Source organism: Callionymus lyra, chromosome 13 (genome assembly GCF_982586985.1).
Source record: "Callionymus lyra chromosome 13, fCalLyr1.hap1.1, whole genome shotgun sequence".
Lineage (NCBI taxonomy): Eukaryota > Metazoa > Chordata > Actinopteri > Syngnathiformes > Callionymidae > Callionymus > Callionymus lyra.
Window position 1 is genome coordinate 19270032 of NC_141830.1, and position 20165 is coordinate 19290196.

Here is a 20165-nt window from a genome sequence, read left to right on the forward strand (position 1 = left end):
TTATTCAATCATCGTCAACACACTTTAACTGATGGACAGATCAAGCAGGTGGATTCAAGTGCCATCATTTTTTCCTAAACCTTGCTGCATTCTTCTTGAAAGAAAAGAAACTTCATGATCTCTGAAAGACTTAGAACTTCTATGGGTTAAGACAGTTGAGCTGGTTTGGGGCATTTCGCCAGGATCACTAATCAATAATCCATAGGCATGTCAGGGAAGGTTAAGGCTAAAGGACAGACTTTTTTTTTAATGGCCCAACCTTGGTTAAGTGTAAAAAAAAGCAGATGGATTATGGAAAATGTATTGAAACAGTAAAGCACCGAGACAGTGAAAACCTCTGCCAAGGAGTTCATGTTGCATGGCTTTGTAAATCACAGCAAGCAACAAAATCAATTCAAAGTCTTCCATGATTCAATTGTATCAGATTACAGCTAAAAAACAAACAAGACATTATCAGAACACAAACCCGCAACACAGGGATGAAAACCGCTCGAGTCACAGCTCTTCTTGTAGCTGTTCTTGACCTACATATCAAGCTTAACACACTTTTAAATGTAAATACACACATTTTATCGCCACAATTTGCTAAAGTGTTTTCACTTTCTGTGTTTAATTATGCAAAGTGAGCAGCACACAAGGTAACAGCGATTCCCTCAGGGCCTTATAAAATCCAGACAAACCCCCTCACCATAATCTAGTCACTGTTCCTTGTTTCATTATCTGAAAAAATATTCAGCATCCAGCACTTCGAGTTGCCAGTTAAGACCATAACCTAATGCTGGAGGTATAAAAGAAAATATACATTACCGAGTGGCATGCCAATGCCGTATCCCTTGGTGTCCAGCAGGCCGCCAATCTGAGTGAGATTGCAGTTGAGGCCGCGATGGTACTCGTTCATGGTGCTCTCCATCAGGAAGGCGTACTTGGAGTTAACAACACGTGCAATGCCTTCCTCTGTGCTTTTCACAAACACACTCGGAAGCTTAGAGTTCATGTAGTTCCACATCCGCTGGTAGGTCTGGTAGCGGGAGTTCTGTGGATAAAACACAAACACAATGATGTTACACCTAACAGAGAGTTAGGGGATTGAACTAGAAATTGACTGAAGGTCAGGAGAAAAGATGAACAATTCAGGGTGAAAAATGACTGGAGGAGTCAAACATCAATAGCAGATTGAGCAAATTTATAGAGAAAGATGCAGCCAAGAATGAGTGTGCTGAGTAGAGAGTATGATTATTTGCTCGTTGGTGTGAAGCTGTTTTTCTCCTTTCAGACATGGGTAAATAAGCGGGAAATGTTTGAGCATTGAGAAAAATATGAAAGGTTCAAATCCAGGATTACACTAAGACTCGAATATTGCCGTTTCTTTCTCGTGAGAAGAAAGGGGAATGGTTCAGAGTGACATTTATGTGAAATATTACAATGCGTGTGTGTTTTAAGCTTCGAGCGAGTGTAATGTATTGCATCGCCGAAAGTGGTTTATGTAGGTAAACAAACACATACCCCGAAAACTGGCTTGTAGCCATTCGCCATACAAGTAAACACAGCTCTCTGTATACACTCACCTACACTAGCTCCCATATGAACACACACCTACACAGATAGGGAAACAACACACACACGCTACAACAGAAACAGATGCCAACACAGATGCCAGGAGCGCTCTCTTAAGCAAACACAGACTGCAGTCGACTTAACAGCAAACACTAGCAAAGAAAACAACAGAGGAGTCCACAGATATAGCGGCAATGCCTGGGACGAGCAGCCACGGGCAACACAATGACAACACACTCGTGTTAAAGTGACAGGAACACAACAGTGGAACACAGCTTTCATTGCACCTGTACGGATACTCTCTTCAATTATTAATGTCCTTTGACTGATCACGTGCTGTCATGGATATTATAGTCACATGTGAACATCATCTGTGGACAAGTTGCAGTAAAATGATCTGTTTGGATTCGGCGCCATCAGAGTATTGAATGATTTTTTTTTTTTTGAATCACTGAATTATTAATCGCATTAGGAAGTTGAATATTTTTTTAGATGAATTTAATATTTTCTATAATAAAATGATGAATTTGTTTTTATTCCAACATTGAATTCAATATTTGAATATTGAAAGGTTATTATTAACGTAAGGTTTTTAAGACCCCATTCTCCCAAAAAAAGTTGACATATTGTCTGGACAGTGCCTGAATTGACGCAACAGTGCTTCTATATCGTGATGGACTGCACATCACATGATTGGCTGTAAGTAGCTTGGTACTCTTGTGGTATAGTCTGGTACCACAGTTCTATAATGCATCAGTGATGCATTTATCAATCCATTTTCATGGATGCCGCCTTGACCTGGGGGAGGAGTCATTAGATGGTCCCCAACCTTCTTAGAGCGTTTCAACCCTTAACACATTTATTGAAAAAAGGCTTAAAATGTAAAAATATCAAATTTAGAAAATGTATTTTTGAATATTGGAATTAGACTATCAAACTTTACTTACTTTTTAAATTATCTATCTATTTAAAAAAATCTATATAAAAGTTTCAACATTTGAAATGTTAAATTCAACCATTCAATATTCTGATATGCACTGATATTCTTTCATAGATATGATTTGAGTCCAATTTTCTTCACACACTGTAGTTCTGTGCAGTGGCTTGCTTGACTCTCGACTCTTAAACAAACAAGGCTCTAAACTAAACACACCACTACAGAGTTTCAATCTCAAAAACAGAAGGTCCAGAAGTTGAGTTGATGCAACTAGGGACAGGGTTGTGTCAACAGTCCAAAGGCAGGGGTGATGTCATTTAATATGCATATGTGATATGGTTTGATGATTTCTCTTGTATATTTGGAGTGAGGCAAAGATAAAAAAAATCTGTGGGGTTGGAGTACATTAGCACATAAGCCAGTATGCTCGTCTCTTGCAGGTGGTGATTTTTTCCCCCACTTGATTCTTTAACAACTGAATGTGTGTCTTTCTCCCTTCCTGTTCTTTTCTGTCTGTGTTAGTACTTTTGCCTCTGGAGGAGACATGGCATTACGCTCTTCACCTGATCATCAAACACCTACCATCTGTGTTAGTGCTCAGCTGAAGGCCATCATCATCTCATCACTTTAAAAGCTTGTCCCAGCCGCCTTGGTGGAGAAAGTGTCAGGAAATGAAACGTGTTTTTTGTGATTTACCAGATCTATCCTTCCCGTTTTTTGGGCATCATCCGTTACCTCAGCTGTTTTGGGGGCTTGCTGTCAGCCGCCTCCATATGTGATAGGAACTCATTAAAGTCAGGGCTACTGAGGAGGCTTTCAAATGGAGACATACAGTTTGTGCTTTTGGGTCAAGGCTAAGTAGCGCTCTGAGATTAAAGCAAGATGAGACACGACCCAGACCACATCAGGGCGCACCCCAGTCGGAAAAATACAATTTCATCTAATCTCCAAGATTAGATAACATTCAAACAGGTTATAACAACTTTTGTTGCATCCCCATCAATTCTAGCCAGAATAAATACCAAAATCTTCACAAACATTAGCAGAGATATTGTCTATTTATCTGTTCCAAGATCTGGCCCAAAACATAAAAGGATTATTCGATGAAATTGGCACATTTTGTGTCTGGAACGAATCATGAGCTCTCAAACACCTACAATTTACTTTTTACATTTTCCATTCTTTTTCTATTATTTCTAAAATAAGAACATGATTTTGCCTGTCTTGTACTTTTTCATGCCACCATGTAACACTTTTTATGTTTTGGAACTTGAGATACTCTTCAGACATCACTTAAGTAAGCACACAGTATATTGGACATTTATTTTCTTTTTGGTAGTTAGCTAGGGTTGTCACAAAAACAGTTACAATCACAACTATTTAAAAAATATTGTTTCAAAATGTAATGTGAAGAAAGTTATAAGATGAAAAGATAAACAGGTTTGCTAAGCTATTTGAAATCAATTTTAACTTTATGCATTAATATTTGTATCTTTGTATTGTACTAAGATTATAATGTTATAAACAATTTAATAATTTCTTCATCAAATTTAGAAAATCTGTGAAAGACAAACCAAATTTATTGAAATAAATATATGCATAATGTCTCAAGTGTAAGACATCTTGTCTGTTAGGTTAGGTTAGGTTAGGTAGAACTTTATTGATCCCTCAGGAGGTCTCCTTCGGGAATTTTTTTTTTTTTCCAATTATCCACAGCAAATACAGCAATTTTTCATAGAAAATAATCAAAATAAAATTGAACAAAGAGAAATAAAGAGAAAGAACTAGATGATACAATCTAAGTCTAAAGATAGTCTGTCATGCTGTTGTTAAGATGAATTTCTGAACGACTACAAAACTGGACGCTCTAAAATAAATCATAAACTTGCTTTAGTCAATCATACCATGAAGAAGGTCATGGTGCTCCCTCCGTGAATGGTTCCATATTCGATGTTGGTCTGGTCGGCCAAGTCGTCTGGGGACTCGATAGGAACCTCCATCCGTTGAACGGTGAGAAAGGCAGCCAGGTTGGCCGTGTAGGAGGAGATAATGATGAGGGTGAAGGCCCACCTGAAAGAAAAGTGGGTGGTTAGACAATTGTCGAAACGTCTGTCCTTCAGTTATTGTTCAGAGCGATTCCATTAGGAGACTTGAAGGATACTAACTGGTCCGTGGGAGTTCCTTAAGTCAATATCTCCGCTGGTCATGTTGGTTGTACGGGCCTCAGGCCCCTTAACCAGTGTGTAATTAATAAGTTAATAAGACAGGGTCTGTTCCATTTATCTCACAAAGACAAAACCAAAACACTATATTGATTGTTACTCACAATAGATTTGATGTAACCTTTAGTGTTTTAAACACATTTTCATTAAATAATGACGAGGAAAAAAACAAAAAACAACGCTACGAATTCTCATAGTTTCAACTTTATTTTCAACACTGCTTGACCCCCATCACACCAGAAATATTAAATTCTACACTGAGGCATGATGTCAGACATTAACCTTGTCCACAACAGATTAATTTTCTATTTCCTCAAAGGTTTGAACACCATCTTAGAGAAAAGAGCTGGGGCTTTCTACTTATATATACACATATATACAGTATATATAGCACATTGATATCGCATTAAAATCTAAAACCTATAAAACTGTATAAGTAAACAAGTTAACACAGTAGAAATTCTGGTTAAAATTCCCAACCACTAAATCCATTAGCATTTCACAGGCCACACAAATGATTTCACATGCATTAGAGGGATGTCCATCTGTTTCTTCTGCTTATTGAAGTACAGAAATGTGGCTTTCCTGGACGTGAAATAAATATCAAATATATGGTATAGAGAGGAAACAAGAGTGTTCAAAACACAACAATTCAAGTCTTAGCATTGAGTGTAAAGCACATGTTCAAGCTACAAGACAAAATGCAGAGGCAGCATGATGTCTCTCTTAAAATCATGTTTTTTTTTCGTTGAAAAACATGTATTTACCACACAAGTCATTAATATCGCTGGTCCTATATCATACTCAGCTAGCTGTAATTAACTCTGCTCGCCTCGCGTCCTTGGCTTTCAGTGATCATTATTCCTCTCTCAGCACGTCTCCTTCACACCCACAGGGCTATATGCTCATGTGCTTTTTTTCTGAACATAGGCTTTTTGTCTTGTTTGCATAAAACCTTGCTCCTTCAGGTCTGAATCTTGTGAGTAATAGAACAGTGATACACCTTGACCCTGAAGCTGTCGCGTTTTTGCTGCAGATTATCACGTTGTTACGACTCACAGCAACAGCATTTCGCTGAGATTTCAAAGGCTGAACACGTCATCCACTAACTCAGTCACCTTATGCCTGTAAAAAATGTGTTCTTTGCGCTTTGACTTTGGTATTTTACTGCATTAATGTAGGTACATCTGTATTGACTTGCTGCTGCATTTTCAAAGATCCAGCTTTGATTGGACCAGCCCTACACTAGCTTAACCTTTAAGGCACTATTTATTTCAAGTAAGATGTCAATTAACCCTTGTGTTATCTCTGGGTCATGGTGACCCGGTGGCCTGAAAACCAATGTGTCTGGAAGCCAGGCAGGTCGTTCACCTTGACCCAGAAGTAACACAAGGTGTTTTGTAGATCGCTGAATTCTATTAAAGAAATTATTAACTGTCCAGGTCTGGTGTGTAACAAACTCAGAACATACTAAACAGGGTACGTTAGACCCGTGCACCCTCTGCATGCTGGCCAGTTATGAAGTAATGTTACAAATCTAGAAATGTTGTATTTTTTTAATTGATTGGATGTTTCTTGGTGCAGAGAAAACGTGTGAATCCGCACCAACACCGTTCTCGATGAGAGTTTTGCTTCATTAACTTGTGCCCTATCATGGAGAGAGGCTCATTATTGAGGTCCAGAGTCAACATTTTTGTACGACACAAGGACTGGTAATCAGGAGCAATCGTAGAGAAGTCGCAATACCCAGTGCACTTTTGGACATTTGGGTCATTGCAATCAGAACATTTCATTTCAATGTGATCCAGCAATATTTAAAATATCATAGCAGCAGATGTTATGAACAGCTGTCTGATCCATTCAAATCAATAGTTTAATTTAACCCATACTAATAACCATTGATTTATTTTCAACCTAGTATACAGTTGGTCAAATCAGCTGGACATACACCTTTTGTTTCCTGCCTGAGTAGCTTCAATGAAATCATAAAATAACTCTAATTGAACGCACTAAAGTCAAATAGCAAAGATGCAACAACTGTGTGTATACACGTTAAAAGCAAGTTTCTGACTATAAATCATTTATTGATGACTCTAAATTGAACTGAGAAATTGACCTGAACTTACCAAACTCCGCTCACACATCTGGTCGACAGGGCCCTGGGCATTATCTCTGATCCCTGCTGCATGAAGCCTCCGACTGGGAACCACAGGCTGTTTCCCAGCGTGTACTGATTCTCCAACATGTCTCTGCGCTCGCGTAGACAAGGGTGAGGGTTGTACCACTCGTAGGGGCTCAATCTGGAAGGTACAGCGGTGCAACGGAACGGAAATTGAGGTCAGAAGTTCCGTGAGGTAATGTAGCATATTGTCATTTAAGTTACCTCCAGTCACTCACTCAATACCTGTCACACTGCCACAGCTGGAGATTTATCAAGTAAAATATTACATTACGCGACAGTGTCTATCAAGATAAATGGAGCCCAGTGTGAGCTTAAGACAATCTGTACAATGTGTATTGACCTTGCAGCGAGGAAGAGCACACAGCTGACAGCCAGGTAGGCGAGCAGCATGAAGAGCCAGACAGCTGGAGAGAAGGGATCGAGGAAGGAGAAGTAACCCGGCTTCCGCCCCTGACGCAGACAAATTGAAGGTGAAAGAAAAAGAGGAGAGTAGAGATAGAAAAAACAGTCACAGACTGTCACAGAATGTTTGCAAAGGAGGTCACATCTCATGAGTCAGGGAATGTCCCCTCTTGAGCCACAGGAGGGCACTATCCATCCCCGCACTGGTGAGTCTGCAGGCTTTTGATCTGCTAATGCTACAATCCATACATGCTCTGTTTCACAATGTGTCCTGCCGAAGCGTAGTCGGCGTGAACCCCAAACCCTCATTAGCAATGTAAAGCCAGCACTGTTACCCAGTTACACGGCAGTGACTTATCGACCAACTTAAATTACACCTTTAAATTTCAGCGTGTAGGCTGCGACGTTCTGCCCAAACGCAGGCTTTTAAAGATACGATAAACTCTTATGCAATACGCCGCCTGAGTCTCTAAGCCGCATTTCTGTACTGTAGCCTGTCGCTTTCTGCGTGACTCTGATGGCTTTAAAGAATTTCAAACAAGAGAGAAATGAAATCCAATTTAAGATCTGAGGAGAGCATCACCCAGCGTGAGCCCTGCTGTGTCGGATAACATCCTCACCAGATGAACTCGGTACAAGATGCTGATCCCCAGGGTCATGAAAGGCTTAGAGAAGTCAATAACTTTCTCTCTCTCCGACGTGATGGTGAAGCCGGCCACAGCCAGGTCTGCTTTCTGTGGAATTGACAGAGATGGATCAGCAAATGGATGTAGAGATTGTGGCGAAGGTGAGAGAAAGCAGGTAAAAAACACACACACACACTAAAGTGGTGAGGCATCGGCAAAAATAGACGTGCACTCGACAGCAGGTGAGAGTTTTGTTTGTACAAAATGTCGGTTTAGCCAGGCAAAAAAGGGAAAAACTTCGACAACCCACTTGAAAACACATTTGGGAAAAAAACACACCGACATCCAAATTGTCTCTTTACCTCTGGCACAAACACATTATCCCGCTTCAGAATGATGCTAATTTTGGGTTAGCATTAGATGACCTGATGTGTTCACCTGCTGAAATGCCTGCAAAGTCTCCGGTTACTCTGCCATCCCTCCATCACCTCCATTAAAAGCTAATTGATGAACATGGACGGCTAATTAGAGCTGAGTGATCAGGCAGCAGGGAGGGCAGAGTGGGAGAGGAAGCGTGGAGAGTGTAAGGAGCACATGGGTGGCAGGACCCACACGGGGACCACAGTCTGGTAATTGAAGTAAACCGTACGGTAATTAAACAGAGAGGGTCTCTCATTAGCCCGCTTTAGCCAGAGTGTCTGTCAGAGGAGCACTTTCCCTGGACAACGCAGGAAAGAGAAAATTGATGTTCTGGGATATTGGACTTTGACGACGGAAGTTGCGACTTCTTGCTATGAGTCAGTGTGAAGTTGACCCTAATAATTGAAACTGTTTCCCTCTCAAATGACCTTCCTCTTGGTGGACTGGTACTGTGTCATCAAACCCTTGTCCAATCAACCAGAGTCTTACGGGTGAAGCCAAATACAATCTAATTTCAGGAGGACTAGAACCAGTGTTTTCTACATTCATAGTTGATTATCTACATTCAAACCTATTTTTATTTCACTGTATGATAAAAGTGTTTGTCAATGCTAGACCATGTGACCAAATGGTTGATTACATATTGTAGCTGTAGCATGATCGCAATTGTTATAAAGAATTGTTTTGTTTTTTCAATTATGAAGCTAGTTTTGAAGTTCTGTTTAACATTTTTGAGCGTAAACTACAAGCCTAGGGGAACTCTTAGAAGTCCTACCACACGAGCTAAAACACATTTGACTTGTTAATGGAAAAAAACCTTATAAAGTTAAACTTTCAAATTGAGCTTAGTTAGTTTATTCATGCAATTTTATGGTTATAAAGGCAGAAAATTACGTTTTTATCTTTGTTCATTTAAGTCACTAGACAGTCAAAACCCAGAGTGATGCCAAATATCTGCCTGACATTGAAGTTATTTTGTTAAAAGGGATACAAACATTTATTTTTAGTTACATACAATCCAATCAATCCCTACTGAGATTGGTGTTATAGTAGCCAAATGTTTGTCCTATTGGTTCGGCTGGTACTGAAAGGATCATTAATTGAAACATATTTTACGAAAGACACATTGACATTTCTGAGATTAGGAAAATGGAAATTCTTGATGGATTAAAATTGATTTTCTCAAAAAGAGGACATGTTCAGTAGCAACAGGAAGTCTGGTCATTCAATTACTGGAGTCAGGCTAACCCTGCAATACAGTGGTCCTGGTCTGAAGACGTTAAAGTTAATGAACATCATCTTTGGTGAAAAAGTCTTTTTTGGAACAGATGAACAGTAAAAACTGAACGTACAACAAGTTGTGGGCCACAGTGGAGGGAATTGGATGCTAAAAACAGCACCTCCGCTGAAACCTCTACAACCCCTGACAAAACATCTCCCAAAAGATTTGGCCATACTTTCTCTCCAAAGCAAGACAGGTATCAACTTTCCTAAGAATAATGAAGTCACATTTTGTCCTAGATAAGTCTCACTTCCCTCTGAGGATGAACGGCGTGGGACAAGACAGAGCATGGATATCGTATTCATAAAAAGACTTGTACAACTTAAAAAAAAACTTGATCTATAGAACTTACCCTGTTGATCAGCTCGCCAACCATCCCTGTCCACGAGCCGTTGGGCTCTGGGGCCCCATACAGGCCGTCGTCCACGAGCTTGATCTTGAAGGAGAATTTCAAGATGTCTGCCAGCTCCCGCAGCATGTCCACACAGAAGCCTTCGTACTGGTCGTTACCCTGGAAGTCCTGATAGTTGTCTTTCCGCATGACGTAAGGGTTCTCCTGGAGATGCAGAATTAAACAAATCTGATAATCAACTAAGAACTATGAAGACCTCACAGAAGTTAGACAAATTTTGACAGAATTTTTCAAAATTTGAAATAAATTAGTAAATAGGCCTCCAATTCATTAGAAAACGTGCTAATAATCTTTTAGACACAGTATACTGGTGGGTTGCCAAGGAACAAGGTCCAGTCCAAAACCCACATAAAAATGGTGCTAAAGAAGGTGCTGTGCTTGGTTTTGAAAGAGTCTTCCCATTGGCAGCATAATTAGATCTACTGAAAAAAACTGGCACTAAAAGTAGAAAGTCAGTTTGCACCCCGTGATGTATGAAAGGGTTACTGCAAAGGGAGATTGAATGGTCAACAAAAGCATGAAAAAAAAGTCACAGTTTTGAATGAGCATGGACTCTTAAAATGAATAAAGGACTGAAGAGGCAATACAAAGGGGTCCTGGTGAGTCTGAAGAGTTTCACCAATGAATGTGTTTTTTGCCTAGTTTCAGGAGTAGTGGAAGAAATGTATGGAAGAGGGCAGCAAACATAATATTCCTTCAATGACAATTAAAAACGTAATGAATAATACATCTGGAAAAAATGTGGATTACAATTGAAATAAAATGTAATTAAAGTTGAAATGGGATCGTTTTTCAACCGCTTCACAAATCATTTCCAGGGTTTGATAAATGACAGGCAGATGTCTTGAGAAATTCAAGTCTGAAGCGGATGTCTTCCTGAAATAAGACAAACAAACGCCACTAAGCAGCAAAACACCAGATAAACTGACAAAGCTCACAACATCAATCCTAAAATCCTCCGGTAAACCAGGGAAATTGAGAGTACGGGAATTGTCTGTCTTGGCAGAGAACGCGACGCTTGACAGTTTATAAGGAGGTTGTTGTTCTTTTGATATCAAGCTTTTAATCACACTTTGATGAGTTCATGAATGAATTTTGGGGCTTAAGATGATATATTGGCAAGAGATATCAGCCATAAATGGACAGTGGATTTTCATCACATTTGATAGCTCTGATTTCTGGCAGTAAAAAAATCAATAAAACCCTATTTAGTGTTCAGTCAACTTTTAAAGTGAGACTATTTTGAGCGAGTTGCAGATGTAGAAACAGTAAAATGATGAAATCAAAGTCACCTTTAGAAAAACTTTGATTATTAATGTTCTTTAATTAATTGATTTATCTAATCCTTTTTTTTTAAACTCACCTAAAAGACTTCAACTTAAATGTATTTTTCATTTAAATTCAATATTGAGGCAAGATCGATATAAAAAGTCATTTATTGTTTTGAACAGACTTGGAAAAATGTGATCTGTAATAATGTATCAAATGTTTTTAATAACACCTTCAAATAGCTGAAGAAAGCTCTCAACTTGAGTGTCTTTTATTTTAAAGCATGATCGTGTCAAATGAGAAGATTGAAACTAATACATAAGTTCATACGTTTTCATCAGATGCTGTTCTAGACACCTCACCGACCTCACCTCACTTCCGCTTCCGGTGAGCCTTTGATCGGCTGCTTGAAACGTAAGCTCCTGCAATAATTGCCAAAAACAGTCGTTTTAACGACTATTTGTCCGGATATTATGCTCATATCACTAAAGATATGTCTCAAGCATCTCGGATCTATGATCGTGATGCTCTTTTCAACATCAGAGAGTCGATGGAAGATTATAACCGCGACCGTTACCAACGTCCGGTGAATATGTTTCCGGCTCCGCTTCTCATCGACTCGGACTCTGTGGAATATCGTTTGATCTCTCGAGTACCGGGCGATTTCCACAAGGGATCGAGTCGGGCTGGAGTACAGGTCAGGATGAGACGCGCAGTCGCGATCGCTCGGAACAACTCTGACGTCATCGAACGTCATCGATGTTTGATCGACATCCCTCTCACTGTGTGTGACGATACATCAGCGATGCCGTCTGTCCAGACCTCAACGAAAGGTGGTAAGATTTTTTCATTTCCTCTCTTTAATTCGACTTTTACAACCGAGTTGAACTTCAGTGACAGCTGGTACCCACGTGACCGCTGTTCGCTTCAAAAGATCCCGCTCTGCGCGCCTGTCAGTGACGCGGCTTCGTCAGTGACGTCATCGGTGCTGAATGTGGGACTTCTTAATGTTCGCTCCATTACTAATAAATCCTTTATTCTTAATGATCTTTTCACAAGAGTTAATTTGGATTTATTATGTCTTTCTGAGACTTGGCAGAGAGAGGAAGAGTTTATTCATCTGAACGAACTCTGTCCAGTAGGGAGCGCTGTCCTGGGGAAGCCTCGCCTCTCTGGTCGTGGGGGAGGTCTTGCTACTGTTTTTAGGGAGAGTTTTTCTTGCAAAGTGATTCAGACACAGGAATTCACTTCTTTTGAGTCTCAGATGATCTTGGTTGGTTCTACAAGACCTTTCTATTGTGTGTCAATCTACCGCCCGCCTGGTCCTGCGGCGGTGTTCTTGAAAGACTTTAGTGACTTCTTATCTTCCATTATTCAGATGGAATCTGTTCTTATTCTTGGAGACTTTAATCTTCATGTTGATGACATCACATCGTGTTCTGCTAAAGAACTTTTAACTTTAACTGAAGCCTTTAATTTTGGGCAACATGTTTCTGAACCCACTCATCAAAAAGGCCACATTTTAGACTTAGTTTTTACTCTTGGCCTGAACATTTCTAATGTATCTGTACATGATGTCCATCTGAGTGATCATTCTCTTGTCTTGTTCAACCTGGACTTCATCCCTGAATCTAAGCCTTTGAAAGTTAGGTCTCAGAGGCGTGTCATCTCAGCCGATACTGCAGACAGTTTTTCTGCTATGTTTGACCGTCTTTCCTTTGATGACTGTTCAGATGTGGACAGTTTGATTCACTGTTACACTGATCATTGTGTTGAAATACTGGATCAAGTGGCACCTGTTAAATCGAACTTGAAAATTCATAAAAAACGGTGCCCTTGGACAAATGAAGATCTCCTGAGTCTGAAGAGACTTTGTCGAAAGACTGAGCGTCTCTGGAAGTCTACTAAACTTGAGGTGCACAGACTTCACCTCAGGGATCTGTTGACTTCTTACAATGAGATGGTAGAAACTGCTAGATCTGATTACATCAGAAAACTGGTAGCAGCAAATAGGAAAAACCCCAAAGTTTTGTTTGACACGATTAATTCTCTCATGTCTCCTGCTCCTCAAATCACGCCGGTCTTCTGTGAAGCTGACAGCAATGCATTGTTGAGATTTTTCATTGACAAAATTAAATTGATCAAAGAGAAAATCTCTCCCCCTTTGTTGGGAACCCCTACTGTCTCTGAGCCCATCTCCTCCTCTTGGTCATCCTTCACTGCTGTATCTTTGGGTGATATTTCAGCACTAGTGAACAAGATGAAACCCTCCTCTTGCTCCGATGATGTCCTTCCTTGTAGGCTTTTTATCAAAGTATTTGATGTAATTGGCCCCTGGGTTACCAATATGGTGAACCTCTCCCTTTCCACAGGGGTTTTTCCCAATGCATTTAAACATGCCATTGTGGAGCCTCTGCTCAAAAAACCAGGCTTAGACCCAACTGACCTCAGTAATTTCAGGCCTATTTCTAAGCTCCCTTTCTTGTCCAAGATCTTGGAGAAGGTGGTGTCCGAGCAGCTGTCTTTGTTCCTGGATCAGAGCGACATCCATGAGAAGTTTCAGTCTGGCTTCCGTAAACATCACTCTACGGAGACAGCTTTATTGAAAGTGTCCAGTGACATCATGATGTCGGCTGACTCTGGTAAATTCACTGTTCTGGTTCTCTTGGATCTGTCGTCAGCCTTTGACACAGTTGATCACCAGATCCTGCTGAGAAGACTAAGGGATGAAGTGGGACTGTCTGGGTCTGTGTTAGAATGGTTCTCATCTTACCTTTCTGGGCGCAGTTTTAGTGTATCTGCCAATCAAATGAGGTCTGAATCGGCAGATCTGTTGTGTGGAGTCCCTCAAGGTTCTGTTCTGGGTCCTTTATTGTTTTTGCTGTACTTGATTCCCCTTGGTAAAATCATTCAGAGATTTCCAGATGTTTCTTATCACATTTTTGCTGATGACATCCAGCTCTACTGCTCTTTTGACCCAACTGAGCCCCAAAGGCTGAACAGCTTAGTCAATTGTTTGCTAGAAATCAAACAATGGCTGAGTGAAAACACTTTACAGCTTAATGTGGACAAAACTGAAACTCTGGTGATTGCTCCTGATGATAAGATTCCAGGGTTGAGTCAGTACTTGGGTGACTTAGGTCAGTCTGTCAAACCGAGCCTGAGAAACCTGGGTGTTGTATTTGATAAACACTCTTGTTCAACACTGCAGAAAACTGACCAGAAACTGTTTCCTTCAACTGAGAAAAATCTCTAAACTTAGGAAAATGTTGTCACAACATGATCTGGAGCTTGTAATCCATGCGTTTGTTTCTTCTCGTCTGGACTATTGTAACAGTTTGTTTTCATGTCTTAACAAGAAGGAGCTGTCTCGTCTGCAGTTGATTCAGAATTCTGCAGCCAGAATTCTGACCCGCTCAAGTAGGAGAACTCACATTTCTCCGATCCTTAAAACTCTTCACTGGCTTCCAGTTTCTTTCAGGATCAACTTTAAAATTCTGGTTCTTACTTTCAGAGCTATTCATGGTCAGGCTCCTCCTTACATCACTGATCTGATCCAGCCTTACACCCCAGCTCGGTCTCTGAGGTCTGTGGATCAGAATCTACTGATGGTTCCACGCACACGGCTCAGGACCAGAGGAGAGAAATCTTTTCAGGCTGTTGCTCCTAAGCTTTGGAACAATCTTCCTCTCTCTTTGCGCTTGATGGAGTCTACTGACTCCTTTAAGAAACATCTTAAGACGTTTCTATTTGTTCAGGCTTTTCCTTGAATTTCTCGAACTCCTGTGTTGTTCTCGGTGTTGTCTTGATCTTTGAAGTATGTACTGTTTTGAGTATTGTTTTGATTGTTAAAGCGCTTTGTGACCCTGGTCTCGAAAAGCGCTATATAAATAAATATTACTTACTTACTTACTTACTTACCGACGAGTCATCCAGGATTGCAACCTCTCTCAAGTGTACTGATTCCAGAGCCCACATCGTACTTCAAGGTGAGTCCCACTATAGCTAGCCGGAACCTCTTGACCTTCCCGGCTAAAGAGGTGACGTTCCATATCCCTATCGCCAATTTCTGCAGCTGAGGTTCGGCTCGGAAAAGGATCCCTCTTAATGCTGCAGCCAGTCTCATGGAACATGGGACCCCCACCCATGTTACCTAAACCATTGAACCTGGCCATCAGGCGCTCTCAATCCAGGGGTTGAGGGGATTCGTGTAGGTGTCTTTTGGTTTTCTTCATAAGTGTTGATTGAGTTACTCTTTATCTGGTCCATAGCCCCTGAACTATTTGCCTTGGGTGACCCTAGCAGGGGAATAGAGCCCCCAACAATATTGCTCATGGGATCATTAGGATACCGGTCCCTTTCACCAAGGTAAGGTAGCAGCTTGAGGAGGAATCTGTACTCAGATAATGTTTCTGAGACAAAAGCAGGACATTTGGAATATTTAGTCATTTCCTATAATAAGTTGCCACAAAATTTCTCCCTAGTCAAACATATCCTCCTCAAGTCTCGTTAACTGTATGCATTATTAATATTTTTCCCTTTTTTAAGTTATTAATCTTCACTTCATCTTTAATAGTCTCAGTACAACATGTCCACTTTCTGCCCAAACAATCTGGTATGGCTAAATTTGAGTCCACAGTATCACCAGAAAACATCATTGTAGAGGACACTCCTCCCTCCATGCACGTTCTAGGCATGTATCCACAGGGCTGCTCAGTGAAAATGACCCTCAACAACACTCAAATCTTCATAACGTGTCAAATTCTATTGATCTAAATTACGGTCTGTGTTTTTGGACCATTCATTGGCACCCACATGACCGCAGACTTGGAATCACAACAACCACCTTAGTAGCTTAAAAACTTCAGTAATTTTTCCCCTGAACTAAATGTATTTGAAATTGCTACTTTAAGTGAATATAAGCTTTTTTTAAAAGGCAATAATCAAGTTAATTGGCAACATTGACAAGACAATTACATATACTTATTAGGCTGGTTGCCAAATAATATAATATAATCGGTGTCAGCAGATGATCTTACCAGAATGGTGGTGACTATGAGCGTTTTGTTCGCCAGCGTCTCCGACACGTTGATATCCAGACTGGTGGAGTTCATAGCCAGTGTGTTGTTGGAATACCAGATCCCAATCTGTGAGAAAACGGAAGAAAATAAGGAGATTGGAATAAATTAGGGAGTCCTGGTTGCTTCCCCAGAATATTAGTTGACACGTCCGCTGCATGCAAATACAAACCAGGCAGTAAAGAACTCAGAAAACCCCTCGCATGTTTCCAGCCCTGCCAGATAACCCAGACGTATTGATTTAACTGTCGTCATCAGAGCTGTTGTACACGCTGTACGATGTAATATTGTTGGAAAACAGCTGTGAACATGAATTGAGATAAGCTCCTACAAGACAGCACAAGGGTAATGAAGACATAACTGGGCCTTTTGGGGATCATTCTGTCCTTGCCACTTCCCCCCCCATCCTTACCATATTTATATAACTCTTGGGAGTGTGTGTGGAAATGTATTCTCTGTATCACTATAGTTAAGAAAAGGAAGATGAAATGATTGTATTTTATATTTCATTGTCGAGTCTCCTTTTAAAATGTCAATCAAACCTCTACACAGAGAAAGTTCAACTGGTCTTTTTGTTCACAACCTTAAAAGCTCTTTAGTTTTTCCAACTGTGTCTACTCAAGGGAGATGAAGTGTTCACTAACGTTGGAGCAATTTGATTTAGAAGCTTCCCAACGTGTCACACCCTGAAGGGCCATGAATCCTATTGTCTGGTTTTCAGCATTTTCAAATGAAACGTTTTTCTCTTTCAGAGATTCTCACCAAGGACAGAGTTAAACGTAAAGTATGAAAATATCTATATAAAAGATGATGTTTTACATGTATGTTAAAAAATGTACTGATTAAAATTTTATTTTCGCAAAATCAAAAAAAACATAATGTGGCTAAATTTGTTTTTAACAAAAGAATAATCTTAAAAGTGATGTAGCGCTACCGGTTTGATGCCATTTTACTCCAAAAAATATTAACTAATTTATTACACAAGTTTTATCTCTTCTGCATGAACAGTGGAATTAACAGTGATGTCTGTAAGTTGGCACTTTAGGCAGTTAAACAAACTTGAATTATTAAATGTTCATCTTTACATTTATAATTTAATAAAGTTGTAATTCTTTTTTTAAAAGCAGATAAAGCTGATATCCGAACCCAATCTAATTTTAAGATGTATTCTTCACATTTTGCCTCGGTTTTCTTTTAGCAACGACCTTCCTCGTGGTAGAAAATTGGAATAATTGTGTGTTTTGCCATGTATACACATGTAAGTTTGAATCTCTTCTGCATTCAAATGAATAGTGATGTCTGCAAGTTGGCACTCTAAGCAGCAAAACAAAATGGAAACATTGTATTTTAAGGAAAATATGTCATAATTCAATAAAAAACAAATGAATAGGAATCTATGTATAGTACAGTTTTTACAACATATGTTGTCTGATTTCCCCCCAATATTGAATGATATATCTTGTATCTTGGTAATCTTTTATTTTCTGGAGAAAGTGGTGACGAGTCAGCTTGTGTGATTATCGCCATGACAATGATCAATTTGAAGTGACACAGAATTGAACACCACAGCACAGAGACCGCCCTGGTAAAAGTTAGTAACGACCGGCTAATGGCCTCTGATGAGGGCCATGTTTCAGTTCTTGTTGTTCTAGATCTCAGTGCTGCATTTGACACTGTTGACCACCAAATCCTTCCACAGAGGTTAGAAAACCATATAGACATACGTGGAACTGCTCTAAACTGGTTTGAATCCTCCCTGTCAGATAGAAAGCACAATGTACATGTCAACCACCTCTCATCGACACACACTAAGGTCAGCAATGGTGTCCCACAAGGTTCTTTTCTTGGTCCAATCCTATTCACAATCTATCATTCTATCTTGATCAAGACACTCTATAAACTTTCACTGTTGTGCTGATGACATCCAACTGTACTTGTCAATGAAGCCAGATGAAAGAAACCAGCTTATTACAGATATCAAGTCCTGGATGGCCAAAAACGTCCTTCTATTGAACTCGGACAAAACTGAGGTTCTACTAGTTGGCCCACAACATCTCAGACAATCGTTAACTAATGATATAACTTTCAAGAACTGTCAAGAATCTGGGTGTCTGCTTTGACGAGGACTTATCATGTATCATTGCTCCTGCTCTGTAGACTTGGGTTATTTAAGATGCAATCAAAGGTTATTAATTGATGGTCAGAAAGAAGTGAGTTCTAAGGAGAGACAATAACTTTTTCAATTTCATGTCCATATGCTAGGACAAGATCTAATGTGTGCTTAAAGGAGTGAGTCGGTTCATGTACATACTGAGAGAAACCAAATGACTCCAGGGTAGAGTTAAATGTGTTAGCTAAGCTATCATGGACCACATCCACATGGATGTTAAAGTCACAAACAATAACCACTTTATCTGATTCAAGCACCAGGCTGGTCAGGAACTCAGACAAGAATTCAGAATATGGTCCAAAAGGACGATAGAGTCCAACAAAGAGAAGTGACTGACCTGATCTCAAGGTATTAGATATGCCAAGTATAATACTTTCAAAAGAGATGAAATGTGCTCTAGTAAAGGTTGACAGACAGTTGATGATGCTGCGACTCCACCTTCTTGACCAGAGCGTTGAGGGGCATTAAAGTTAATGTGGCTGGTTGGTGTTGATTCATTTAAAGATATGTAATCATCTATAGAAAGACAGGTTTTTTCAATAGTTTTATCTGATATGAGTTCATTAATGAGTGCAGCTTTTGAGGACAGGATATTCAACAATCCACACTTAATTCTCCTGACCTGCAAAATAGAAGTGGAAGTATTGATTTGAATTAGATTTTCTTTAACAGCTCTTCTACTGCGGACATTTGTTCTTGGTTTTATTAAACAGGCAGATTCACCCTCTCTATGTGGTTCAAGGCAGGCATTTTAATCACACATAAAACAAATCTCACAGACTGCCTACTTCCACCTTCTTAACATCTAAAAAATCAGGCACTCGTCAACTCGTCCATGCTTTTGTTACCTCCAGGCTGGACTATTGTAACTCTCTTCTGTCAGTATGTTATAAAAAGTCTCTCGGAATCTTCAGCTCATTCAGAACTCTGCAGCTTGTGTCCTGACTAAGACTAAGAGGCGCGAACACATTTCCCCTGTGCTGTCTTCTTTACATTGGCTTCCTGTAGAATTTAGAATACAATTTAAAATCCTTCTCTGAACCTATAAAGCTTTACATGGCCTAGCACCAACATACATTAAAGATCTAATCCAAACGTATCAACCCTCTAGGACCTTACAATCCCTAAACTTTGATCTATTAGTTATACCACAAATCTCTAAATGTAGATTTGGAGCCAGGGCCTTCAGATTTCAAGCCCCTCTACTGTGGGACCAACTACTTGCTTCAGTCCGGAGGGCAGACACCCTCTCTATGTTTAAAAACAATCTTTAAACCTTACTTTTCAAAAAAGCCTATAATTAATTAATTAATTAGTACTAACTCGGGCTCTGCCTGAATCTTTTTGTTTTCTTAAGCTGTTATAGGCTTAGGTTGTTGTAGACACCGAGCTCTGTACATCCTTCCTTTTCTGTATAACATTCATCACCTGTGCAGTTTAAACCCACACTTTTTATTTCTCTCCCGGAGCCCCAGGGCTCAACCTCCAGAGCTGCTGCTGTTCCAGAGTTCTCCCCAGCATCTCCATTGACTCTTCCATACTATCCTCTTTTCTCTCACTGTACCTTCCCTCACTCTCCTCTCCATCCATCTGTCTACCCACCCTCCCTCC

At 40.0% G+C, this 20165-nt stretch overlaps 1 protein-coding gene across 5 annotated transcripts in view; it reads right to left on the bottom strand.

The window, feature by feature from the left end:
- Window positions 1–20165, bottom strand: part of grik5 (glutamate receptor, ionotropic, kainate 5) — a 145373-nt gene that overhangs the window by 10343 nt on the left and 114865 nt on the right. For all 5 annotated transcript variants that reach the window (XM_087806415.1, XM_087806414.1, XM_087806417.1 and 2 more), the window contains 7 exons: window positions 16346–16453; window positions 9978–10181; window positions 7918–8031; window positions 7236–7345; window positions 6840–7013; window positions 4396–4561; window positions 808–1033 (listed from right to left, as the gene is read on the bottom strand). In XM_087806415.1, coding sequence (XP_087662541.1) covers window positions 808–1033; window positions 4396–4561; window positions 6840–7013; window positions 7236–7345; window positions 7918–8031; window positions 9978–10181; window positions 16346–16453 — 1102 coding nt within the window. The remainder of the gene's footprint in view (window positions 1–807; window positions 1034–4395; window positions 4562–6839; window positions 7014–7235; window positions 7346–7917; window positions 8032–9977; window positions 10182–16345; window positions 16454–20165) is intronic.